Genomic DNA, 19,776 nt, shown 5'->3' on the forward strand with positions numbered 1-19,776 from the left:
TGAAGTCACTGTGTCGCCTGGGTTCGAAGCTGCGGCAATTGCATGGTACTTGTGGCGCATTCCAACGTCGTGAGCTCGTATCGCGGCTCAGTGCGTCCCATGCGAGCGTCGACACACTAAAGGATGGAAATGGGGGTCATTTGTGCAGTGGAGTAAGCGGTTTGACGGTAAATACACGATATGAACGGGCAGGACGTTGGGCTATTGTCTCGATTGTACTACAATGGCAACACCGTGATCTTCAAAACGTACAAATCGTCCTTGCAAGAGCCAGCAAACTCGCTCCTTCGTCAAAGCGGACCAATCGGCTGTTCGGGTCACCATGAAGAGGTCACGACTACCCTTGACGCACCACGAGTTTGTTTGATGCGTTCGCTAGCATGCGACTGGATTGTTGCGACGTGCACAGATAGTCGTGTGTATATTGTCGTGACCAAATGCCCGGCCATCGTCCTCCATATCCCGTCGTCAGCCACCCGACGATGGGAGAGCAAAATGCAATGACGAGGCGTCATCAAAGTCTCGTCCAAAGGAGGGCTATTCACGCGGCTCCCATCGGCATGGCCGCGTCGTCGAACTGTGCGACGTGTGCAGAAAAACCACACCGTTTCACGACGGTTACACTAACTGCCACCACATGTAAAGGATCCATGGGGAGCCGCAACCTGGCTGCGCGAGAAGTAAGCACAGGCCCTTGTCGTTCTACGTCGTGCCATCCCACTGCCACGCCGCCTGTCTGTGTATGTAGTCGGCGCTGCTGCAGCAAAACGAAGTGCTCAATGCCGCTTCGTCGATGGCGCAAGAAGAGGCGCGGGCGGCACTTCAAGCCATGGCCAATGCCACCGTCGAGGTCAATCTGAGCCCAATTGGAGGAGCACCCTCTGGGGGAGATGGCCGCGAATCCCGTCGAGCGACGTCGAAACCTGCGGTACACGGTAACTCTGTCGGGTGTCCTGCGAGAGGTGACGCAATGAGATCGTCGTCGCCTCTCGGCTCGACGTCCGAACGGTCGCCATCGACAAAGAACCTCGAAGGAGGCCCGCCAACGACTCCCAGCACCGTCCAGCAATGCAGCAAGCAAAACTATAACAGCACTGTGGCGGATGCAAAGCCTCCCGGCGGTCGCAACGATGGGTCGATATCAAGTTTGAACAAGTCGGCGCACTCGTTGGCGGTGGACCAAGCACGACGAGAGCAAGCCGCGACGTTGCAACATCTTGAAGAACAAGTTGCATCCATCACCGAGAGCAACAAAGCCACAGTAGGCTCGATATGGACTTGCCTCGATGACTTGAATTGTTTCTTTATCTTTGGTCGGCTAGGAGCGGGCGACGGGCAAAATGTTGGACCAAATCGACCAAATGAAGTCGGACCGTGTCACGCTCGTGCGAAAACTCCAACAGATTGAAGTCCAGTTGTCCAAACAGAAAACGGCGCAGTGCGTGCGATGTGTCTAACGGCACATTCATGCCCTTCACGAGTGTAGGGCAATGCTTGAAGTCACGTACAAAGGCACCGAGGCTGAGGTTCGTGCATGGTGTCCTACCTGAATCGTGTTCACAGGTAAAGTTATGTAGCTAGCCAGCACCCACACCTCCTTAGACGAAGCCAGAAGGCACGAAAAACATGCAGCGCAGAGTTCAAAGGCTGTTCAGGTTGGTACTGCCGCTCCTTCGACATTTTCATGCGAAATGGACGCACAGATTCGACTTGACCGGGTCGTGGCCGACTTGGAGAAGGTCAAATGCGACTTGAAAGAACTCAAGGAGCAAAAAGGAGGAGCTGCCGTGCCACGCGTCGACTTTGAGCGGGTCGGGAAGGAGGTCACGACGCTGGAAAGGCAAACGGTAACACGGCCCACCTCACGTCCATAAAGGGCGACAGCTCACGCTCGACCACAGGCCGAACTCATCACGTTGTACAAGAAGCAATCGAAGCTCATCGACATCCTCAAGCGCCAGAAGCTGCACTTGGAGGTATAGGGATGCGTATTTGTCGAATGGCGGTCGCACTTCATCTGCTCCAGGCCGCCAAGAACATTGCATTCACTGAAGAAGAGTTCAGCAAAACGCTTGACTGGGGCATGTAGCGCGGCTTGCATGACGTGGCGCTCTCTCCAACGACGATTCGAATGGATCTTTGCGGTCAAGATCGTCTGGGATTCTGGTTCAACTTGGCACGCTAGTCCGTCCATGACAAAAACGGATTCGGCCTGTATCAAGTTGAAGTGGACACGTGAGCGGTCAAACGTTTCTCATTTTTTATTAAATGACATACAAAATTGGATAGAATGGAGGACTTTTGGACATTTTATATGGGGCACACATGCTTATCCCTTCTTTTGTCACGAATTCCAACGAGATGTCCCTGTTTTTGTCATCTGGGGTGTTTGCCTTGGCACATTGCACGAAAAGCACCTCCCGAGCCTCGACCAACTCAAGCCAGACCTGTGGCTGCGTTTTCGCCTCTGCATTCGGCGATTCCCTGGCGAAGCGACCACGACTACGCGTATGTCGGCGTCAGAGGAAGCGCCACACGACCAAGACGATGCGTTTCGACCCCCCAGCGTCACAATCAGACCTTCAAGATCCACCACATCAGTGGATGGTTCGAATTCGGCGGCGTCGGCGCTATCTTCGCCAACACTACAGCCGCAACGTCCACATTTTTCGATGCGAGCACGTTCAGCAAGCGAGTCTGGGACAAGCATGTCGATTGTGGATCTGCTCAATCCATCGATTGGCCCCACTGCCACCTCGTACAGCGACGACGACGACGAAGACGCCGAGGGAAAAGGAGATCGTTGTGACGAAAACACCTTGAAGCAAGAGGACCTGCAACGAAGGTTGCGTCATGTCCATGGTAATGAGAAGCTCGCGACTTCATGCCAAGACGACGAGTCCATACATAGCGACGATACAGACGACAGTGCGTTCCAGAAGCGGGGGCTATCCTGCTCCATCAAGACGTGCCCGAACAAGGCGGTGCGGCGCGATCTCCGACTGCTATCTTAAGGTGAACTGTGTTCCGTAGGTTAGCAAGGGTCGGTGCATTTCCCACGGGGGTGGGTGTCGATGTAAAGTGCCTGGCTGCAAGAACGGCGCCAAGATGTACGGGCTGTGTCACCTCCACGGTGGTCGCAAGAAGTGCAAGCACCAAGGATGTGGCAAGTTCGCAAAGAGTCTTGGTCTTTGTTGGGCGCATGGTGTGTTTAGTGCCCACATATCTGTGCTGACAAGAGTCATGCCATGACCGGTAGGCGGGAGCAAAACATGTGGCCACGAAATGTGCGAGAAAGGGGCGCTCAAGGGCGGGTTTTGCTGGGCTCACGGCGGAGGTACGTTTGCCAAATGCCGATCAGCACCAGGGATTGATGGCGCGTTGCAGGCAGGCGGTGTCGAGCCCCGAGCTGTCAGAAGCCCGTCAAGACTGGCGATGTTTGTAGTATGCATCATAACCTGTCCAACACGTAGTTCCTGCCGCGTCCTTGCGCTGTCGTCACGTGCCGGGTCGGCACTGTTGAAGTGGCCGGAAGTTTTGATTGGTCCGTTTCAAAACGCCTCCACCAATCGGATCCCTCAATTTGTCCAGTGTGCCTTCAACTTGGTCCTGGCGATGTCCCGCGCGCATGATGAGAATTGGATGATCGGGAACGACCTGAAGCTCCAAGTCGGCCGACGACACCCACGCGCTTTCGCCGGCGATGTACTCGACGTCGCCATGCACTGTAAACGGCCGCGCTGTCACCCACCCCAAGCATCGCCCATGGATGGAATCCTGGCACTCCTTGACCACGACTTGCCTACGACGGGCTGCTCTTTGGTCTCAAGTGTAGGTGGTAGTCACGGTCGAATGTTCCACATTGGATAGGGAGTTCTTGCAAAGGAAGGAGGCGCGAAGCCACTTGACCCCATGGGGGAGGGGGGCAACTCAAGTCGAACCACGTCGAGGAAGGAAAGGTAGGTTGCCACGAATCGAAGCTCGTGAAGTAGTCTACTTGGATGGATCGCCCCCGACGACGCCGCACTACGTATGTTGCTCAGATTCTGACCACACGAGACACGACAGGACGACCGGGTGTCTCGCCCGCATCGTTTCCAGTTGTCACGTTGGATGGGTTGCGCCCTCAGGCAAGACGACGTCTCCTCCCACTGTACAACCTTTGGGCCGACGTTGCGGCATGGCTGGGGATGGGCCTCGCTTTTCATACGTTTGGCCAGGACGCTACGGACGAGTGTTTGCCCAAACTTGAGAAGGCCACGGTCTTGGCATCGTGACCGAATCTGCCCTGTGGTCCACGAATTTGTGTCCCTGTCATGGCAGGCGTTCGCGAGTACTACTACGTGGGAGCGTCGTGGGCATTCGGCGTCCAGGTGCGGCCGACTGGCTTTGTTACATACAGTCCAGTCCACCACATTGTCCACCGCAGCGTGGGGGGGGTGTAGGTGGCTCGTAGAGTTCGGAGCGGGACACCCACCGCACGGAGCACCCCCTGTCGATGTCGAGCTTGCCATCAGTACAGACCAGACGTCTGTCGTCTCAACAGTCGCCGCACTTTCGTTGCGTCTCGCTGCTGGTACCCCCACATGCCTCAGCCCGGGTGAGCTACCCACCCACGGCCAGGTGGTCATGGGGAATCGCGCGCCCCGAACCTGGCTCCATCCGGCGCCCCGTTTCGTCCAACTGGAACACGGATTGGGCAGTGGGCGGGGCGCATGGACTGGGGCGCCAGTGCTCAGGCGATTTTGGCTGTGGTCTGCACATCAACATTGGTAACTTGTCAGATGGGGAACCACTTGACGGATTCGACAAAAGGAGGCCGGCAGGCAGACGTCCGCCACTGACTGGCGTTTTCGCTCTCACCTGCATGCAACTGTGCCGCTACCCCCGCTGCCGGAGCTACGGCAAGCTCGACGGGCTCTGCCTCGTCCACGCCAAGGCCGCTGCGGCGGCCGCCACGACGTCGTCGTCGTCGGCGTCCTCGCCACTGGGCCTCCCTCCGACGCCTCTACGACTGGCCTTCACGCCGCCGCCACCGCCATCCGGCACTTCGACGTCTACACATCTACCGACCGCGAATGCCATGTTCATCCAAAATCAAACCCTGTCGAACGACGACGGAGACGACTCCCCGCTCGTGATGGTGTCCTGTGTACCGCCCGTGCTTGCCAACGGCCGATCGCAATGCTTTGCGCCGTCTTGTCCCGCACCGACGCACGGGACCACGCCATTCTGCATCCAACATCAAACCTGCGTCCTTCTCGTTGACACTCAACCAAGACACCCGTACCCGACATACTTGCACCGTAAACGAAAGCGCTCGTTGTCGATCGAGAATGGCTCCAGCACGGGTCTGCCTCAACCGCTCGGAGGAGTACACTACCCGTCACGACGTAGCGAGATATCCAAGGCAGACCCACCGGCAACGTCCCGCAGAAGACAGCACTCGTCGCCCGTTCCCACGCCGTCGACGGCCTCGCTCAGTACGGAACACGAGCATGCGCAGATCCTGGCTAATCTCGGCCGCTGCGTGTAAAGTAGCACCTTGTGTGGACGCACCTTCACCGAAGTCCTTTCAACATGTGCAATGATGTGTGATGCTCGCCCCTCACTGCGCCAACGTCGCGACGTATCTCTCGGGACGGCGGAGGTCCACACGCCATCCATTCCCATCCCATCAACCTGCTGAACTCTTCGCGCCGCCCATCACTTTCACCAAAATTGTGCTGGAAGCATGCAACTGCGAAGTTAGGCGTAATGTGCCAGAGATCAACCAAGTAAAGGTTTTGCCAATGCGATCCAACCTCTCGAGCCACGACTGTGTGCATTGCTCTTTCATCAATTAGCAACCGACTTCGCTGCATTCCCCCGGTGGCTACCGTGGCGAAGCCATGTCGTTTTGATGTTGCAGGGGTCGTGTGCCCTGTGCGACCTTGCGTTCTCTCGTGCGGCAAGCGACATGGGGAAATTTTAGCAAGTGCGTGCGTTGGATTCGAGGTGTTGTTTTGCTACTTAAGCGAGTTTCGCCTTGGCACCAGTCGCAGCCTTGGTCGATGGCAGCGTGGGCGAGATGATGTCGAAGCAATCGTACCAGCGGGACTTGCCAATCGCCCGACGGTCCGCCTGCGACTGTCGGAACGCCCCGTCCGTTCCAAACACGTAGTCCCAGACCGTAAACACGGACGCGTAGTTACCGTCAAACTTTTCGTGGTGGAAGTCGTGGTGGACAGGGCCAGCCCAGAACGGGAGAAAGTTGGACCAGGCCCATGGGAGTTCGTAGCCGCTGTGGTCGTCGATCGTCTCAAAGAGACGCACGGCCAGCCACACCCACAGCGTCAAGAGGTGGCGCGTGAGCAGAAGGGGGCCGAGAAACGTGCCCACTCCGAGCAGCATCGTTTCAATCGGGTGGGCGTACTCGGCAGCAATGCCAAACGGCGCCGCGTACTCGTGGTGAACTAGCCAGGAACACAATGACATGTGAGGATGGACGACCGCTCGACGAGGAAGATGTACTCTTGTGCACGTATTTGTAAATGCTCTTGTGGTGGAGGAGGCGGTGGACCCAGTAAAAGTAGAAATCTTCCAAGATGAAGCTGACAAAGCACTGCCACGCGATAGTTGTGCTATGGGCGGAGGACAAGTCAGTGGAAGGAATATGGCGCTATGGGACGACGTACGCAGCGGGGAGAGGGAGATCGAATGTGAACCCGAGCTGGCGTAGCCCCCAGTCGCTGCACAGAATCATGGGGAGCTGGATCACGACGTGGCTAAAGATCAAGTGCTTGACGCATCGCCACGTTTCGTTCCACGTGTTGGGCTTGTTTTCTTGGATCTTGTACTTGCGGAAGTACGGGATGAAGTCGAGAGCCAAGTACGGCACCCAAATGGTAAAGTACAGCGCTTCGTGGAGGACAAATGTGAAGATCGACACGATCGTGAACGGCGAGTACGTTGTGATCATGTGCTGCCAGTATGGCTCGACAAATGCAAGGGAATTCAACTCGTGGAACGTCGCTTCCAACGCCGCGAGGTCCACTCCATGCTCCAGCAGCGTCGCGTTCACGACGTCCATGGCAGATCTTCGGCAATGGTTTCTGGCGGGTCATCGCCACGCACGGTAAACAAATCGTTTACAAGAAAACCTCTTACAATCAATACTCTTTTTGAGAGAAAATGGCTCGCGCCCCGTAAATCCTGCGATTTGATTCGCTCCGATCGGCCCTCACAGCGGCGCTCCGCAACGACATAGCCGGCGCACCATGCAATCAAAGTGATTACATCCCCGGGACGACATCCGTCCATGGACCTCTCGCGTCATTCTCCAAGATGCGCCGCGCTGTGACTGTCGCTGGAGGCGTGCTGGCTGTTGCGGCTGCCGTCGCTGCCACCACAGCCGTCCTCAACGAGACCGCCACGGTTGACGGTGCCCCACTGTCGTGGAAGGACGAGCTTGCCCGCATCAACCGGCTCGAGTTCCTCCTGCCGTACTGGCAGTACATGCTGGACAATTACTCGTCGTTCACGATCAACACGGGGCTGACGTTTGGGCTGCACCAAATCTGCTACTTTGGCACATGGGCGCCCTACCTCGCCCTCGACTTTTTCCCGATCTTCCACAAGTACAAGATCCAACCCAAGCAAGAAAACACTTGGCCGATCACGTGGAAGTGCCTCAAGCTCCTCGCGTTCAACCACGTGTTTGTCCAATTGCCCATGATCATCTCGAGCGACAGCACTTTGACCATGCTCGGCTTTGGCATGGACGCGCCGCTGCCGACGCTTTCCACGATCGTGTGGCAAGTCGTCGTGTGCGCCATCTTGGAAGACTTCTACAACTACTGGGCCCACCGCTTCTTGCATTGGAAGAAAATCTACAAGTACATCCACAAGGTGCACCACGAGTACGCGGCGCCGTTTGGCATCACTGCTGAGTACGCGCACCCGGCGGAAACGCTCATCTTGGGCATTGGGACGTTCCTCGGCCCGTTCCTCCTCACCCGCCACCTCCTGACGCTGTGGGTGTGGATGTGTGTTCGCATTATCCAGTCTGTCGACAGCCACTGCGGGTACGAGCTCCCGTGGTCCCCCACGCGGTTCCTGCCGTTCTGGGGCGGCGCCGTCCACCACGACTACCACCACGAAAAATTCGACGTCAACTACGCGTCGTTCTTCACCGTGTGGGACTTTGTCTTTGGCACGGACGTGTCATTCCGCGATGCCCAACACGCCAAGGTCCTCGCGGGCACGTCGCAATGGAGCGACATCTTCACAAAGCTCGGCCTCGACAAGCACAACAAGGTTGAATCCAAGGCCTCCACCAAGGGCGCTGCCCCGTCGACTGGCAAGGCTAAGGTCGCGTAAAATCCGTAAATTAAGCAGCGGTCTTGTGATCAAGTAGCTGGTGTGCTCCAGTTCACGGGATGTCGATCGGACGCCCGCCGTGCGGTTGGAGGGCGTCGACCTCACCAATCTTTGAAAGAGTCATGCTGTGTGATGATGTGGCATGCTCCCTGCAGTCCTCCATACTCGCGTATACGCTCAACCGAAGTAGCGGGTTCATGTGTCAAACTCGGAAGCATGCTGGTGCGTCGGCGATGGATGGTGTGGCGTCCGTGGCGTAGCTCTGCGATCGAGGCTACCTAGACGGGATGGATGTGCATGGCCGGCATCGAGATGGGGCGCTTGAGCCAAAGTAAGATAATGAGGGCATGTTTTTGTTCGTACTGCTGCAAGTGCACTGCCTACAACGTGTACTCTCGGCTGTGGCGAGGAGACAAGTTTCCATTGCCTCCACGAGCGACGGGGTACGGCTGTAGACTGTCTGGCTTTGGCGGCATGTTCTGGGCGGGACTACGGGTCGGGCCAGCCGGACTACGGCGAGGTGCCTTCGCTACAGCTTGACCAGCGTTATAGTAGTCGGGCTCGTGGCCATGCGACACATTCACGACTTCAACTGTATCCAACTTTGCCATGGCATCTTCGCGCTCCTTGTCCTCGGCCTTTTTCTTGCGAAACAAGAGAATCTGGCGGACGGAAATCCCGATCGAGAGCTAGAGTTCATGGAGAGTTAGCGTCGCAGTGTGATCTGGAGCGTCATCGACCATCGCGACTTACAAGTGCAGCAATGCCACCACAAATCGACACAATCCACTTCCACGACGACGACCCGGTGCATTCAGGGGCACCAGAGTAATCCGACGCGCATACGCACACACCGTCGATGACACTGCCGCGCTGGAGATTGCACGGCACTTCCTTGCCGTCGCTGCCTGTTGGAGCCGGAGTGGAGCTGCCGCCTTTGTCGGGAGTAGACCCATCGCAGGTCACCCCCTTGTCGCCTTCGGTGACAGTGATGGTCAACTCGGACGTCATTTGCGTGCACTCTTTCGGGTAGTTGTTGAGTTCTTTGCCCCACCCGCGAAAGTACAGCGTGCCGGGAGTGTCGATACAAACAACGTAGTTGCCGGCCGCGTTCTTGGTGAACGGTGTTCCGCTCGGTTTGGGATGCTGAAATGGTTTCGTCGTGTCCAGAACGAAGGAGAACGTGACCTTTTCAACGCCTGGAAACGTCAAATACTGCGTCGACCCGGCCTTCATGGTTTGCTTGAATGCGGGTTGCGAGATCGTCTGGTCCTTATCACAAAAGCAGCAACCAGGGTTGGGCTTTGGGGCCGTGGAGCAGATGGACCACACCGAGGGGTCGTACGATGTCAGCGGGAATGAGTTGAGGCATGAACTGCAGCATACGTTCTGTGCGGTCACGGCCACGGCGGCGGTCAAGGCCGCACCCACAACTCGACGGAAAAACATGGACGAAAACCGAATGCGATAATACCAAGCATCCTGCCGTTCCACCCTCTGTAACGTGAGATTTTTTTCTCGAATGTTTTATATTGGACCGAGGACCATACAATTCAGAAGAGTATATTCCGCCCCCGTCGAATATGAGAAATTAAATGTCGGTGGCTACACTCGTGACGAACGCATTAGAAGGTTGGGCTTCGCATCCGCCACGACCAAGCTGAAGAGGACCTGCGCATATGAAAGTTATACAAAATGACCAAGCATCCTCTCCGGATACCCTGGCTTCAACAACATGTCAAAATGATTGGTGAATATTCAACAGATGAATTGATGTGATTGGACATGATATCAAATTTCAGCGTCTTTCCAGCATTGGTATATGGATTTATGTATACTGTGTGGCCCCTTCGGAAGACACGTGATTCTTGTATGATCGCTTGGCCTTTACAGCACTACATCCTGCAGCGACAACTTCACGAGGAACTCACCCAGCTCCTCGAGGCAAGCGCTTTGCTTCCTACAGGAGAGTGGTGTGAGATGAACCACGCAGTTGCGTTCTCATAGATGTCGGTTGCCGCCGGGCGGATTGTACGCAATGGACAATGTTTGAGATTGACTCACGTCGCTTGGTACTCAACCGACTCTTTGTCGCCACCGCGGACGATTGTGGAGTGACAACGAGAGGGAAAAAGTCCCCTGGAGGGCAGAAGGTCACCTTGGTAACGTGAAGTGTGTGTTCCCTATGGCGAATTATGAGATGCCGGTCGCACGCCGTGGCGGTGGCGTTGCTCTCGGCCGTGGATTCAACCATGACAATACATATTATTACTGGTACATGTTGCTAGCAATAACATACAAATATCCAATATATATTAATATACATATATATACTGATTTAATAATTTTAATCCAATCACAGAGTAGGAATGAAATTAATGCAAAAAATAGTGGAAATCGAAGAAAACCGTGGATGATGATGTTCTCGGGGGGGACGTTGCCGACGGTTGGAGAGTTGAGGCAATCTTCACCATGGCGGCGATGTCGTGTCCGAGGCGGCTCGTCGCCGCGCTCGTGATGGCCATGCTGCAATGCGTGCTGTCCGAAAATTGCTGCGCCAAGTGTCTGAACAACGTGCCCAACTTTCTGTACAACCCGATGGAATTCACACAATGCGTAGCGCACAACTACTGCTGCTTCCACTGCGCCGACAAAGACATTGGGTCCCCGACCGTGCTGCCCATGGCAGGGACCGTGTTCAATGGAACGACAACGACTGCCACAACTGGGTCGTTCTTGCAGATTCGGTGGGAATTGGCTAACCTGGTCACGTACGTGACGTTTGCGCCGAATCAAGCGAAAAGCGGCATTCCCGTGCTGTCTTCGACGCAAGCCGTCAAGCGAGATGGCAACGTCTTTGCGATTTGCCCACAGTACCCAGGCACGCTGTACTTTCGCGGATTTGGATCAGACACGTGCAATTCTGTGTCGATCGAGTACCCCATCACGGTATGATCTTGCTGCCAGCTCATTGTTCGCTCACCCGCGTCAGGTCGTGAGTGGTGTTGACGGATCTTCGTGCACTGGGGTTAGCCCCACGCCTCTTTCTCCGAGTACGACCACGTCAGGCCCCGGAACGTTGTCCAGCGCGGTCGTCGTCTGCAACTTGGCGCGTGGCAGTGTCATCGGTTGCATCCCTTCTCCTTCCTCGGATTCCTTTCTCATCGGTGGTCTAGATGGTGTATGCGTCTGTGCGTCGGATTGGATTGGACCCCCCGAGTGTGTTGGCACGCCTATCTGGAAGTGGCTCGTGACAATTGGCGGCGGTGTGGCTGCATTGGTACGATGCTTTTGCCAGGACCATCTCGTTTCATCCCCAGTCGACCACGTAGTGCTCAATCTCGGTATCTATTCGCGCTTTCGTAATAAGTCGCAAGGCGAAGAAAAAGCAGTGTGAGGCAGCGTCAAGAGTGGGCGACGACACGTCACCCAAGAAGGCTGCCGCCGTAGTTGTTGAGATGGAGACCATGCGCATGGAAACCCCCGACAGACGCGAGTCGTGCCAGCCCCCCGATATCCCATATGTCAAGAGCGAGAGCATTGACCACGCTTCGTCTTCCACCCCACCACCAACGTCCAAGGAGTACACCATCTAATACACAAGATGGCGGGTTCAATCTGCGCGACCTCGTCCGCGTGTACCAGGCACACTTTGTGCGAACGAGAGACCGCAGTTACACCCTTCTGCACCTACTACTATTAGTAGGGTTTGTGGTACTTACTACTCACTGTAGTGTCCAATCCCTGAAGAATATACTAATAGTATGTACTTAATAGAGTCATGACGCGTTGGTGTCACGTTGCAATTCGTTCACACGACTTTATTATCCAATCAGAGTTGAGCAATTGAGTGGATAGACCTACCCAGGACATTGTAAGTCAATGATTGGTGGAGAGGGTTTGGCCTCGGCAGAAATGACCAATCAGAGAGAATTAACACTAATTGAAACTCAGCTGAGTGCCAACTCGAGAACTTGGTGGGAAGATCTGCAGATGACGATGAATGTTGCGCTGGCGTCAAGCATGGTATCACAGCGCGTGCCGTCGCCATCACGACGAGGAAATCCTTCCGTAGCGGGGAGGTTAATGAATGGGAACAGACCGGGTTGCGCTTGGCGTGCGAGACTGTCCAAGGAGTCGCGCATGGATGTCCAACACAAGATCATCCACGTCCTTCGCCAAATGAAGCCAAACGCGCCAGAAGCCGTGATTGTAAAACTTCCCGGCATGTCAACTCGCTTGGAAGAAAGTTTGTTCCTTATGGCGCGGTCGGAGGGGGAATACCTGGACGAATCGACCCTTCATCACCGGATTGTGGACCTCCAGAACAAGAACGCGTCCAGGTTGCTGAAGCGGTCAAGTCCGTCCGGCGCGCGCGGTCTGCGCCTGAATGACGATCAACGCAGGAGGTTCTTTGGATACCTCCAAGCGTGGCGCAACAAGACCGTTCTGAACGAGGGCGTTGGGCCATGGGACATCATGCCAACACAAGTCCTCGCACAAGTCGCCACCATGGCCCCGACGAGCCTACAGGAGCTCGAACAAACGTGCGGGATGGGCTCTGCGTGGATTTCAAAGTATGGTCTGTCCCTCATGCGGCACATCGATCACTGCCTCAAGCACCTCAAGTGTGGAACGGCTGCTCCTCCCCCGTCATCAGCAGACACGAAGCGGATCAAAACGTCCAAGTCGATCGCATCGCCTTCGAAAGGTGGCAGCCGAATGACCCCCATCGCACCTGCAAAGCCCCTCCTCAAACTTCCGACCGCTTCGAACGCGTTCGTACCACAACCAGCATTCGTCCCAACTGGATATGCACCGGCATCAACGTCCATGCACGACGGTGAACAAATGCATGGGTTGACCACATTCCTTCGCGGGCAACATGCTGCCGCCGCTGCGGCGCCGCTTTTACCACGCCTCAGCGAGTCAGTGATCTCTCCGTCGATTGAAGCATACGAGGAAGAGTTGGTGCGACTTCGGATGGTGCTTCATCAGACCCAGCAAGATAACGCACAACTCCATGCCGAAATTCAGTTCCTGCGCCAGCAAGTCCAACAGCAGCACGCCGCTGACGCTGCCATCGCTGCCTGCGAAGCGCTCGTGGCGTGCCAAACGGCGAGTGTCAACCAGCAGCCCAAGAAGCATGGGTCCGCGCGTTGAATGCCTTTGGAAACAACAGTCATAATATTAAATGGGTGTTTATCTGTAAAATACTATACAATACAAGAAAAGTTTCCAAATCAATCAGCGAGGCGCATTGTCAGATTTCGTCAGTCGCCGCCATGGCGCCGTCGCCATCTTCCGCCTTGGGATTGATCCACGGAGTGACCTTGATGGAGAATCGCTTTCTGTACCGCCGTGACCTCGGAAGCGGAACATCTGGAGTCGTCATCCTTGCTCTGGACGCCCTCACGAAGAAGAACGTCGCGATCAAGATATGGACCAAGGCATTGTCAGTTGCTGGCGAGCGTGAGGTGGACATATTGGAGCTCGTGGCGACCAAAGGTCCACGCATGGGCCTGCCTATTGTTCACTTGATCGGATCCTTTTACTATCGTGAGCGACTTTGTATCGTGATGGAGCATTTGGAGTCGGCTATCAACTTGCAAGCCACCAAGCACATGCCGGATGGACGGTACTTACCTGCTGCGGAAATGGCGCATGACCCCGACCTTGATTGTATTGCGCGTCCACAGATCTCGATGAACAAACTGAGATTGATGGTACGGAAAATTCCACCTGAAGACCTCGCATGCATCCTGTTCCTTTGTCGTAGGCCTTCCACATCTGCGCGGCCCTCGCGTTTGTACACAACGCGGTGCGACCATTCTTATAGCTGTCGTTTCATCCATCTTTTCATTGTGCTAACGATTCGTCGGTCCAGGGCGTTATCCACTGCGACCTCAAGCCCGACAACATCTTGATTGACAATTCCATCGTGGACGGAGGGGTGAAGCTCGTGGATTTCGGCAACTCGATCTACCACGACGAAGCCATCCACCAGGTGGCGTCCCATCAATTCGACGTTCAAGCAATGCTCTATCGCGCGCCGGAAGTTGCGATCGGATTGTCGCTGTCGTGTGCGGCGGACATGTGGTCGCTCGGATGCATCGTACTCGAAGGGTTGCTCGGCCAACCCGTGTTTGCGGCGCGGTCGCGTGCCCATCTCCTCTGTCAAATCGATCAAATCCGTCCTCTCGTACGTTGAATTCGTTGTCGTATGACCAGCCCTCCCATCCCTCGTAGACGCTGACTCGCGGCATGTTTCATCGCGAGTACATGTCGTTCCGTCAGCAAGTGGACCTAAAGCCCTCTTCCCTCGACGATATCCTCACCAAGTTCGGCGTGACCAACACAGAGGCTGCTTCATTCCTTCACGCGTGCTTTGTCGTCGATCCTGATCGCCGCCTCACTGCGACCGAGGTGAGAACCCGTTTTCCTCAGTGCACGGGCCAGCTGCCTTACGTGCAGGAAAACACGTGCAGGCTCTAGTCCACCCCTTCTTGCTTCCAGTCAATCCCGTGGGCTTTTTGCTGTCGAATCCCGTTCTGTATCGTGCGTCGACGCGTCCCCCGTCCAAGCGAAAGATCTCGACGCCATCGCACGACTCTGCAAAACGCCAACTCACCGCCGCCATTCAAATGACCAGCAAAAACAACGTTACGTCCACTATGCCCGTAAGTAGTCCGCCGTCGCCTGGCTAAAGTGCCGGTGAGCCACGAACGTGGTTGCCTCGCTCTCCCGCAGTGCGTGCAATGCTGCGTCTTTGCAAATGGCGCGGATCATGGCCCCCGTGACGGTCGAGTCGCAGTCAGTCCATGCTGCCACCGCGTCCAAATCGACGTCGGCCGCCAACGGCATGGTTTTCGTGTATTGGCGAAAAATGGCCCGTCGATCGGCCGAGGATGGATACCCCACCTCTAGCATCTGGTCCATTCGCCCGGGTCGCACCAGCGCCTGCCAACAGCGTGAAACACAGACTCGACGAAGCTTCGTTGGACGTACCGCATCCAGCGAGTCGACGCGGTTCGTGGCGGCCACGACCACGATGTCGCCTTGGCTACGTGCCCTCTCCCGTCGTCATCGATGACAAGGCTGGTGATGCCGACGTACCCGCCAACCCCATCCATTTCATTCAAGAGTGTCGACAATACTCGTGCATAGACGCCACTCGCCCCCGCGTCGCCGCCGCTGTCGTCTAATGGATCATGCATGGCGACGCGTCATGACGCGACGAGATGGTTGCTCCGTACTGGAAAACTCTCGTTTGGCCGCAATCGAGTCGAGCTACACACCCGTCGATGAGTTTCGTCTGCAACGTCCAGTCGCCACCTCGTCAAAGAATAAAATGCACGGCGCGGACGACCGGGCGCGAGCTGGAACCGAGTCAGGCACAGCGCGTGAAGGTTGTCCTACCAAAGAGATCCCGAATTGCCTTTTCGGTGTCGCCAAAGTACTTGGACACGAGTTTGGACGCCTACGACCAACGCATGCGTCACGACCGGCGGTAAATACGAACACCACCAACCTGAACTTGGACAAAGTTGGCCTTGGAGACTGCCGCAAGGCCGCGTACGAGCATCGTTTTCCCACATCCTGCCGGTCCATATAGCAACACGCCCGACACAGTCTGTACCCCCAGGCGCTACAATAACGCGAGTGCGTCACGGATCCCCTTGACGCGCGCCGTTTGCCCACCTCGAACGCGTCCTTTTTGTCAAACTTGTACGACACCAACTCGACGAGGCGCGACTTGAGGGCGTCGTAACCTGCAAACTGGTTCCAAGACGAGTCGATATCTGGCCGTTGGACGTTCAAGTCTTGCAACTGGGACGGAGGCGTGGTCCCTTGTGCCTATTTTATGGATTTGTTGATTTTCCAACAGTGTGCGGCGCCACGTACCTTTAGCAGCTCCAACCATGTCGGGGCAGCAAGCCCCTTCAACTTGGCCATCGCAGTTGCATGCCGCACGATCTTGCTCAAATCCTTCCCGACGTAACCACCTGTGGCACTTGCCAATGCCGCCGCCAGCACCGTGTCGTGCAAAAGTCGGTCGGCGATTGCGGCGCGCATGGCCTCCGTTGGAACCTCCATGAGCAACTGTCGCTCCAACCGACCTGTCCGCGTGAGAGACGACGGAAGCGCCTTCATCGATGCCGTTGCGACCACGGCGAGCGGACGTCCTTGCTCAGTCCATTGATCCAGGATTTGAAGCAAACTCCGCCCGAGCGCTGAGATTGTACCGTCGTCTTCCACGAGCGCATTCACGTTGTCGAGAAGAAATACACCGTGTTGATGATTGTTTGACGAAGCTTCCAATGAACGAAGGGAATGGGCCAAGAATTGTGACGTCGACGGAAAAGCCGTACTGGTGTCGGCCTCGAGGCGAAGCGTGTGGCTGTCTGCCAGCACAACGGGCACATGCAGAGCCACCAATTGTTGCCGCAATGCCTCGAGAAGCAGCGTCTTGCCAACACCACCTACGCCTTGAACAAGGAATCCGTGTGACGTGATGGAAGGTTTGTCCAGGGATAACGCCAATCGCAGATGCAACACGATATGGTCCACCAAGGCATTGTACCCCGCTAGACCCGCGAGCAGCATGCGCTCTTGCCACGGATAAGCATCCCATACAGCCTTCCAATCGCGAGCAGTCTCGTCCAGGGACGACGATGGATAGTCCATGTGAAGGAACACAGTCGTCGTCGACATGATGACTCCCATTGGCACGGGTTGGCCAGCTTCGCCCACGGCGGCAACGACGCGCCCAATGTACAACTGACCCATGAGTGCAATCGAGAACAAGTGATCCTTTGCAACGAGTCTGAGTTGTCGCACGACGGCATTTTCAAAGTGGAGCTTGTTGTCTCGGACAACTTGTGGCACTGTCGCCCGCTTTCTCGACGGCACAAGAACCCGAGGAAATGGAGACAGAAGCTCGATATCAACATGGCTGAGAGAGATCATCGGTGACTCTTGGATGGGCTCACAAGTAACGATACCTCCATTTGGAATGTTCAACGCATGCAGCATCCACGGCGACACGTTCAATGCATTTTCCAACGGAGTGCAGTCATCCACGCCGATCGATGAGCACAGGAGACGCAACGACCCATTCGATAAGCGACAGTGAACTTCTCCATCAAACGTTGCGCTCAAGTCGTGGATCGTGTTTAATGGAAGGAACCCTTGACCGCTCCATGCGCGCTTTGTCATGTCGCCACTGGTTTGACCTGCGATTCGACCAGTTCGGATACTGGTCATGTTATCCGGATGTTTTTTCGCCGTTCTCGTGCGACTGTTCAAGATTGGAGATGGCAAACAACGCGCCGAACGAAGTGGAGGAGACGATCAAAGCGCTCAAGTCCAAGCCGGGCTTCTTCTCTTACATCGTCATGAACAACGACGGGATCGTGATCAAGTACGAGAACATGGAGTACAAGAGCGCGGTCATGCACGCGTACCACATTCTGAATCTGTATGCGCGGTCCAAGAAGCACTTGAGCAAGCTCTTTGACGCGAGCGAGTGCGAAATCGAGTGCCTTCGCTTGCGCACGAAGCTCCACGAGATGATCATTGCCCAGTACACACGGTTCACGCTCGTCGTTCTCCAAGTATCCGAAGCGCAAGTCGTCAAAGTCGATGTCAAAGTTGAAGAAGTCGTCAAGGAAGAAGTCACGACACCAGCGTAGACGCAAGGACGTACGCAACATGGATCATCCATGCATAGCGACGAGATGTTTCGCGCACGAGTTTACTCTCACCGTGAACGATCCACATACTGCTTCTGTTTTGCACCTTCGTCGCAATCACTTCCATTGCAATCGTTCGCTCAACGTGCATGAGCGATCCTGGCGTTTTCAGCATTCTCTGTCGTCTCAGTCAACGAGAACTTGGAAGAACTCAAATGCACCATGTCCGTGCATCGGCTGCTCTGTATATGTCGGTTGAACGGCACATGCAAAGGGAGAGCGCATTGCCTTCGTGAGAATACTTGTGCGTTTCATTGGAGGGGGCTCAAAACTCACTAGTTTATACTACTTTTAATGCTTTAATAAATTGCTACGTTTCGAGTCGAGAAATTTACTTGGACATCATCATCTTGACGAATTCTTCGTAGTTGATTTGACCGTCGCCGTCGATATCAGCTTCACGGATCATTTCATCGACTTCTTCGTCAGTCAACTTTTCGCCCAAGTTGGTCATGATGTGGCGCAATTCAGCGGCAGAGATGAAACCATTGCCGTCCTTGTCAAACACCTTGAACGCTTCCAAGATTTCTTCTTCCGAGTCGGTGTCCTTCATCTTGCGGGCCATCATGGTCAAGAATTCGGGGAAATCAATCGTGCCGTTGCCGTCCGCGTCGACTTCGTTGATCATGTCTTGGAGTTCAGCTTCCGTCGGGTTTTGGCCCAAGGAGCGCATGACCGTGCCCAATTCCTTGGTCGTGATGGTACCATCGCCGTCCTTGTCGAACAAGGAAAATGCTTCCTTGAATTCCGCGATTTGTTCTTCGGTAAGTTGATCGGCCATGGCAAATTCCAAACTGACTAGGATTCGTCCCCCCCCACCGTGTATTCTTTCTAGAAGGTTTCAACCTCACTCCCTTCGAAACGTTATACTTGAACCCCTTCCCCTGCCTCTTTTACATTTGTACGACCTCTGGCGTCGAGCACAATCTCGATTTCATTTGATTAATGTATGTATGTGTTTGAACGACCTCGATAGTCATTTGTACGACCTATCACGATCGGACAATACCCACCCCAGGTCGTCCAAGTGAGCCACGAGTCTGTCCTTGGGTGTTGCTCGGTTTATTAAATTTCACATCCACACATACAAATTTGATATACATTTTAAATAAGGAATTATATTGACGTAGCAAGCACGCCACATACATTGTGCGGGACAAGACTGCCGCCGCAGCCGCGGCACGGCCCTGAACACGGACGGACTTGGCCTTCAAGTGTATGTAGTGCACGACTTCGCGGCATGGACGAACTCTCATGGGACATGTCGCTTCTCGTCCATGGATGAACGCTTTACAACTGACTTAGCTCTCAAACCACTACGACAAGGTCGTGCCGATGTATGCTCTCGCGACCCCCGGACACGTAAGGCATGCCTCGCGTTCAGTCGGCCTGTGGCATCATCTGGGCGAGTTGTTGTGCGATATATATCGTTTTGGGGAGGACACAAGAGGTTAGCCACTGCGGATGCTGGAATGGGAAAAACCTTTCGAAGCAAGGTCGTGTCAAATACGACAATGAGCGAGCTGCAGCGAGAGACTGAGCACACGAGTACGTGTCCTGTTGCTACTTTGGTATCGCTGAGTTCCCTCTCCTTTCAATTTGGAGGGTAAAGCCTCACATGCATCGCGTGAACGTTTCTCGACCTTTTGTGATGGGGAGA

General features: G+C 55.2%; 12 protein-coding genes across 16 annotated transcripts; 9 read left to right on the forward strand and 3 right to left on the reverse strand.

The window, feature by feature from the left end:
• Positions 1-630: 630 nt before the first annotated feature.
• Positions 631-2,296, forward strand: H310_02094 (hypothetical protein). 5 transcript variants are annotated; one of them, XM_008865491.1, is made up of 8 exons: positions 631-680; positions 749-1,261; positions 1,323-1,438; positions 1,487-1,526; positions 1,578-1,655; positions 1,704-1,847; positions 1,902-1,976; positions 2,027-2,296. In XM_008865491.1, the coding sequence occupies exons 1-8, from the start codon at positions 651-653 to the stop codon at positions 2,087-2,089; spliced, it is 1,059 nt and encodes a 352-aa protein (XP_008863713.1). In that variant the 5' UTR covers positions 631-650; the 3' UTR covers positions 2,090-2,296. The 5 variants fall into 5 exon arrangements, with proteins under 5 accessions (XP_008863713.1, XP_008863717.1, XP_008863715.1 ...); XM_008865495.1 differs by having other exon boundaries at positions 1,704-1,976; XM_008865493.1 differs by having other exon boundaries at positions 1,902-2,296.
• Positions 2,297-2,708: 412 nt separating this feature from the next.
• On the forward strand, positions 2,709-3,473 carry H310_02095 (hypothetical protein; the record flags this gene model as incomplete). Its single annotated transcript, XM_008865496.1, has 4 exons — positions 2,709-2,984; positions 3,034-3,205; positions 3,260-3,337; positions 3,388-3,473. The coding sequence occupies 4 exons, from the start codon at positions 2,709-2,711 to the stop codon at positions 3,471-3,473; spliced, it is 612 nt and encodes a 203-aa protein (XP_008863718.1).
• A 1,308-nt stretch (positions 3,474-4,781) lies between these two features.
• H310_02096 (hypothetical protein) lies at positions 4,782-5,860 on the forward strand. Its single transcript, XM_008865497.1, has one exon. The coding sequence runs from the start codon at positions 4,868-4,870 to the stop codon at positions 5,534-5,536; it is 669 nt and encodes a 222-aa protein (XP_008863719.1). The 5' UTR covers positions 4,782-4,867; the 3' UTR covers positions 5,537-5,860.
• On the reverse strand, positions 5,793-7,108 carry H310_02097 (hypothetical protein). The gene is made up of 3 exons (XM_008865498.1): positions 6,678-7,108; positions 6,514-6,623; positions 5,793-6,455 (listed from the first exon to the last, which is right to left on the reverse strand). Exons 1-3 carry the CDS (start codon positions 7,070-7,072, stop codon positions 6,013-6,015), a joined length of 948 nt encoding a protein of 315 aa, XP_008863720.1. The 5' UTR covers positions 7,073-7,108; the 3' UTR covers positions 5,793-6,012.
• A 177-nt stretch (positions 7,109-7,285) lies between these two features.
• On the forward strand, positions 7,286-8,762 carry H310_02098 (hypothetical protein). Its single transcript, XM_008865499.1, has one exon. The coding sequence runs from the start codon at positions 7,327-7,329 to the stop codon at positions 8,359-8,361; it is 1,035 nt and encodes a 344-aa protein (XP_008863721.1). The 5' UTR covers positions 7,286-7,326; the 3' UTR covers positions 8,362-8,762.
• Positions 8,687-9,820, reverse strand: H310_02099 (hypothetical protein). Its single transcript, XM_008865500.1, has 2 exons — positions 9,115-9,820; positions 8,687-9,050 (listed from the first exon to the last, which is right to left on the reverse strand). Exons 1-2 carry the CDS (start codon positions 9,808-9,810, stop codon positions 8,742-8,744), a joined length of 1,005 nt encoding a protein of 334 aa, XP_008863722.1. The 5' UTR covers positions 9,811-9,820; the 3' UTR covers positions 8,687-8,741.
• A 941-nt stretch (positions 9,821-10,761) lies between these two features.
• On the forward strand, positions 10,762-12,145 carry H310_02100 (hypothetical protein). Its single transcript, XM_008865501.1, has 4 exons — positions 10,762-11,310; positions 11,354-11,489; positions 11,538-11,641; positions 11,694-12,145. Exons 1-4 carry the CDS (start codon positions 10,834-10,836, stop codon positions 11,955-11,957), a joined length of 981 nt encoding a protein of 326 aa, XP_008863723.1. The 5' UTR covers positions 10,762-10,833; the 3' UTR covers positions 11,958-12,145.
• Positions 12,146-12,334: 189 nt separating this feature from the next.
• On the forward strand, positions 12,335-13,604 carry H310_02101 (hypothetical protein). Its single transcript, XM_008865502.1, has one exon. It carries the CDS (start codon positions 12,355-12,357, stop codon positions 13,522-13,524), a length of 1,170 nt encoding a protein of 389 aa, XP_008863724.1. The 5' UTR covers positions 12,335-12,354; the 3' UTR covers positions 13,525-13,604.
• Positions 13,605-13,640: 36 nt separating this feature from the next.
• H310_02102 (CMGC protein kinase) lies at positions 13,641-15,168 on the forward strand. The gene is made up of 5 exons (XM_008865503.1): positions 13,641-14,087; positions 14,141-14,182; positions 14,249-14,563; positions 14,611-14,787; positions 14,850-15,168. The coding sequence occupies exons 1-5, from the start codon at positions 13,647-13,649 to the stop codon at positions 15,066-15,068; spliced, it is 1,194 nt and encodes a 397-aa protein (XP_008863725.1). The 5' UTR covers positions 13,641-13,646; the 3' UTR covers positions 15,069-15,168.
• H310_02103 (hypothetical protein) lies at positions 15,034-17,331 on the reverse strand (the record flags this gene model as incomplete). The annotated part of the gene is made up of 9 exons (XM_008865504.1): positions 15,034-15,321; positions 15,370-15,424; positions 15,478-15,562; positions 15,618-15,651; positions 15,697-15,740; positions 15,781-15,841; positions 15,893-16,009; positions 16,063-16,218; positions 16,267-17,331. The coding sequence occupies 9 exons, from the start codon at positions 17,329-17,331 to the stop codon at positions 15,034-15,036; spliced, it is 1,905 nt and encodes a 634-aa protein (XP_008863726.1).
• A 295-nt stretch (positions 17,332-17,626) lies between these two features.
• Positions 17,627-18,186, forward strand: H310_02104 (hypothetical protein). Its single transcript, XM_008865505.1, has one exon. The coding sequence runs from the start codon at positions 17,679-17,681 to the stop codon at positions 18,054-18,056; it is 378 nt and encodes a 125-aa protein (XP_008863727.1). The 5' UTR covers positions 17,627-17,678; the 3' UTR covers positions 18,057-18,186.
• Positions 18,187-18,340: 154 nt separating this feature from the next.
• H310_02105 (hypothetical protein) lies at positions 18,341-18,907 on the forward strand. Its single transcript, XM_008865506.1, has one exon. It carries the CDS (start codon positions 18,569-18,571, stop codon positions 18,887-18,889), a length of 321 nt encoding a protein of 106 aa, XP_008863728.1. The 5' UTR covers positions 18,341-18,568; the 3' UTR covers positions 18,890-18,907.
• The last annotated feature ends 869 nt before the right edge of the window (positions 18,908-19,776 follow it).

This window comes from Aphanomyces invadans (assembly GCF_000520115.1).
Source record: "Aphanomyces invadans strain NJM9701 unplaced genomic scaffold supercont1.3, whole genome shotgun sequence".
Classification (NCBI taxonomy): Eukaryota; Oomycota; class Saprolegniomycetes; order Saprolegniales; family Verrucalvaceae; genus Aphanomyces; species Aphanomyces invadans.

Excerpts from the sequence above, each read along its gene's own strand:
- H310_02094 (XM_008865491.1), top strand. The coding sequence starts at position 651 with ATGGGGAGCCGCAACCTGGCTGCGCGAGAA. Across the intron at positions 1,262-1,322 it reads CCGAGAGCAACAAAGCCACA|GAGCGGGCGACGGGCAAAAT; the intron begins GTAGGCTCGATA and ends TTGGTCGGCTAG. Across the intron at positions 1,848-1,901 it reads CGACGCTGGAAAGGCAAACG|GCCGAACTCATCACGTTGTA; the intron begins GTAACACGGCCC and ends GCTCGACCACAG.
- H310_02096 (XM_008865497.1), top strand. The coding sequence starts at position 4,868 with ATGCAACTGTGCCGCTACCCCCGCTGCCGGAGCTACGGCAAGCTCGAC.
- H310_02097 (XM_008865498.1), bottom strand. The coding sequence starts at position 7,072 with ATGGACGTCGTGAACGCGACGCTGCTGGAGCATGGAGTGGACCTCGCG. Across the intron at positions 6,624-6,677 it reads GATCTCCCTCTCCCCGCTGC|CACAACTATCGCGTGGCAGT; the intron begins GTACGTCGTCCC and ends CTCCGCCCATAG. Across the intron at positions 6,456-6,513 it reads TTACAAATACGTGCACAAGA|TTCACCACGAGTACGCGGCG; the intron begins GTACATCTTCCT and ends GTTCCTGGCTAG.
- H310_02098 (XM_008865499.1), top strand. The coding sequence starts at position 7,327 with ATGCGCCGCGCTGTGACTGTCGCTGGAGGCGTGCTGGCTGTTGCGGCT.
- H310_02099 (XM_008865500.1), bottom strand. The coding sequence starts at position 9,810 with ATGTTTTTCCGTCGAGTTGTGGGTGCGGCCTTGACCGCCGCCGTGGCC. Across the intron at positions 9,051-9,114 it reads GTGGTGGCATTGCTGCACTT|CTCTCGATCGGGATTTCCGT; the intron begins GTAAGTCGCGAT and ends CATGAACTCTAG.
- H310_02100 (XM_008865501.1), top strand. The coding sequence starts at position 10,834 with ATGGCGGCGATGTCGTGTCCGAGGCGGCTCGTCGCCGCGCTCGTGATG. Across the intron at positions 11,490-11,537 it reads GGCGCGTGGCAGTGTCATCG|ATGGTGTATGCGTCTGTGCG; the intron begins GTTGCATCCCTT and ends TCGGTGGTCTAG. Across the intron at positions 11,642-11,693 it reads GCGGCGGTGTGGCTGCATTG|TGCTCAATCTCGGTATCTAT; the intron begins GTACGATGCTTT and ends TCGACCACGTAG.
- H310_02101 (XM_008865502.1), top strand. The coding sequence starts at position 12,355 with ATGACGATGAATGTTGCGCTGGCGTCAAGCATGGTATCACAGCGCGTG.
- H310_02102 (XM_008865503.1), top strand. The coding sequence starts at position 13,647 with ATGGCGCCGTCGCCATCTTCCGCCTTGGGATTGATCCACGGAGTGACC. Across the intron at positions 14,088-14,140 it reads TGAACAAACTGAGATTGATG|GCCTTCCACATCTGCGCGGC; the intron begins GTACGGAAAATT and ends CCTTTGTCGTAG. Across the intron at positions 14,788-14,849 it reads GCCGCCTCACTGCGACCGAG|GCTCTAGTCCACCCCTTCTT; the intron begins GTGAGAACCCGT and ends AAACACGTGCAG.
- H310_02104 (XM_008865505.1), top strand. The coding sequence starts at position 17,679 with ATGGCAAACAACGCGCCGAACGAAGTGGAGGAGACGATCAAAGCGCTC.
- H310_02105 (XM_008865506.1), top strand. The coding sequence starts at position 18,569 with ATGATGTGGCGCAATTCAGCGGCAGAGATGAAACCATTGCCGTCCTTG.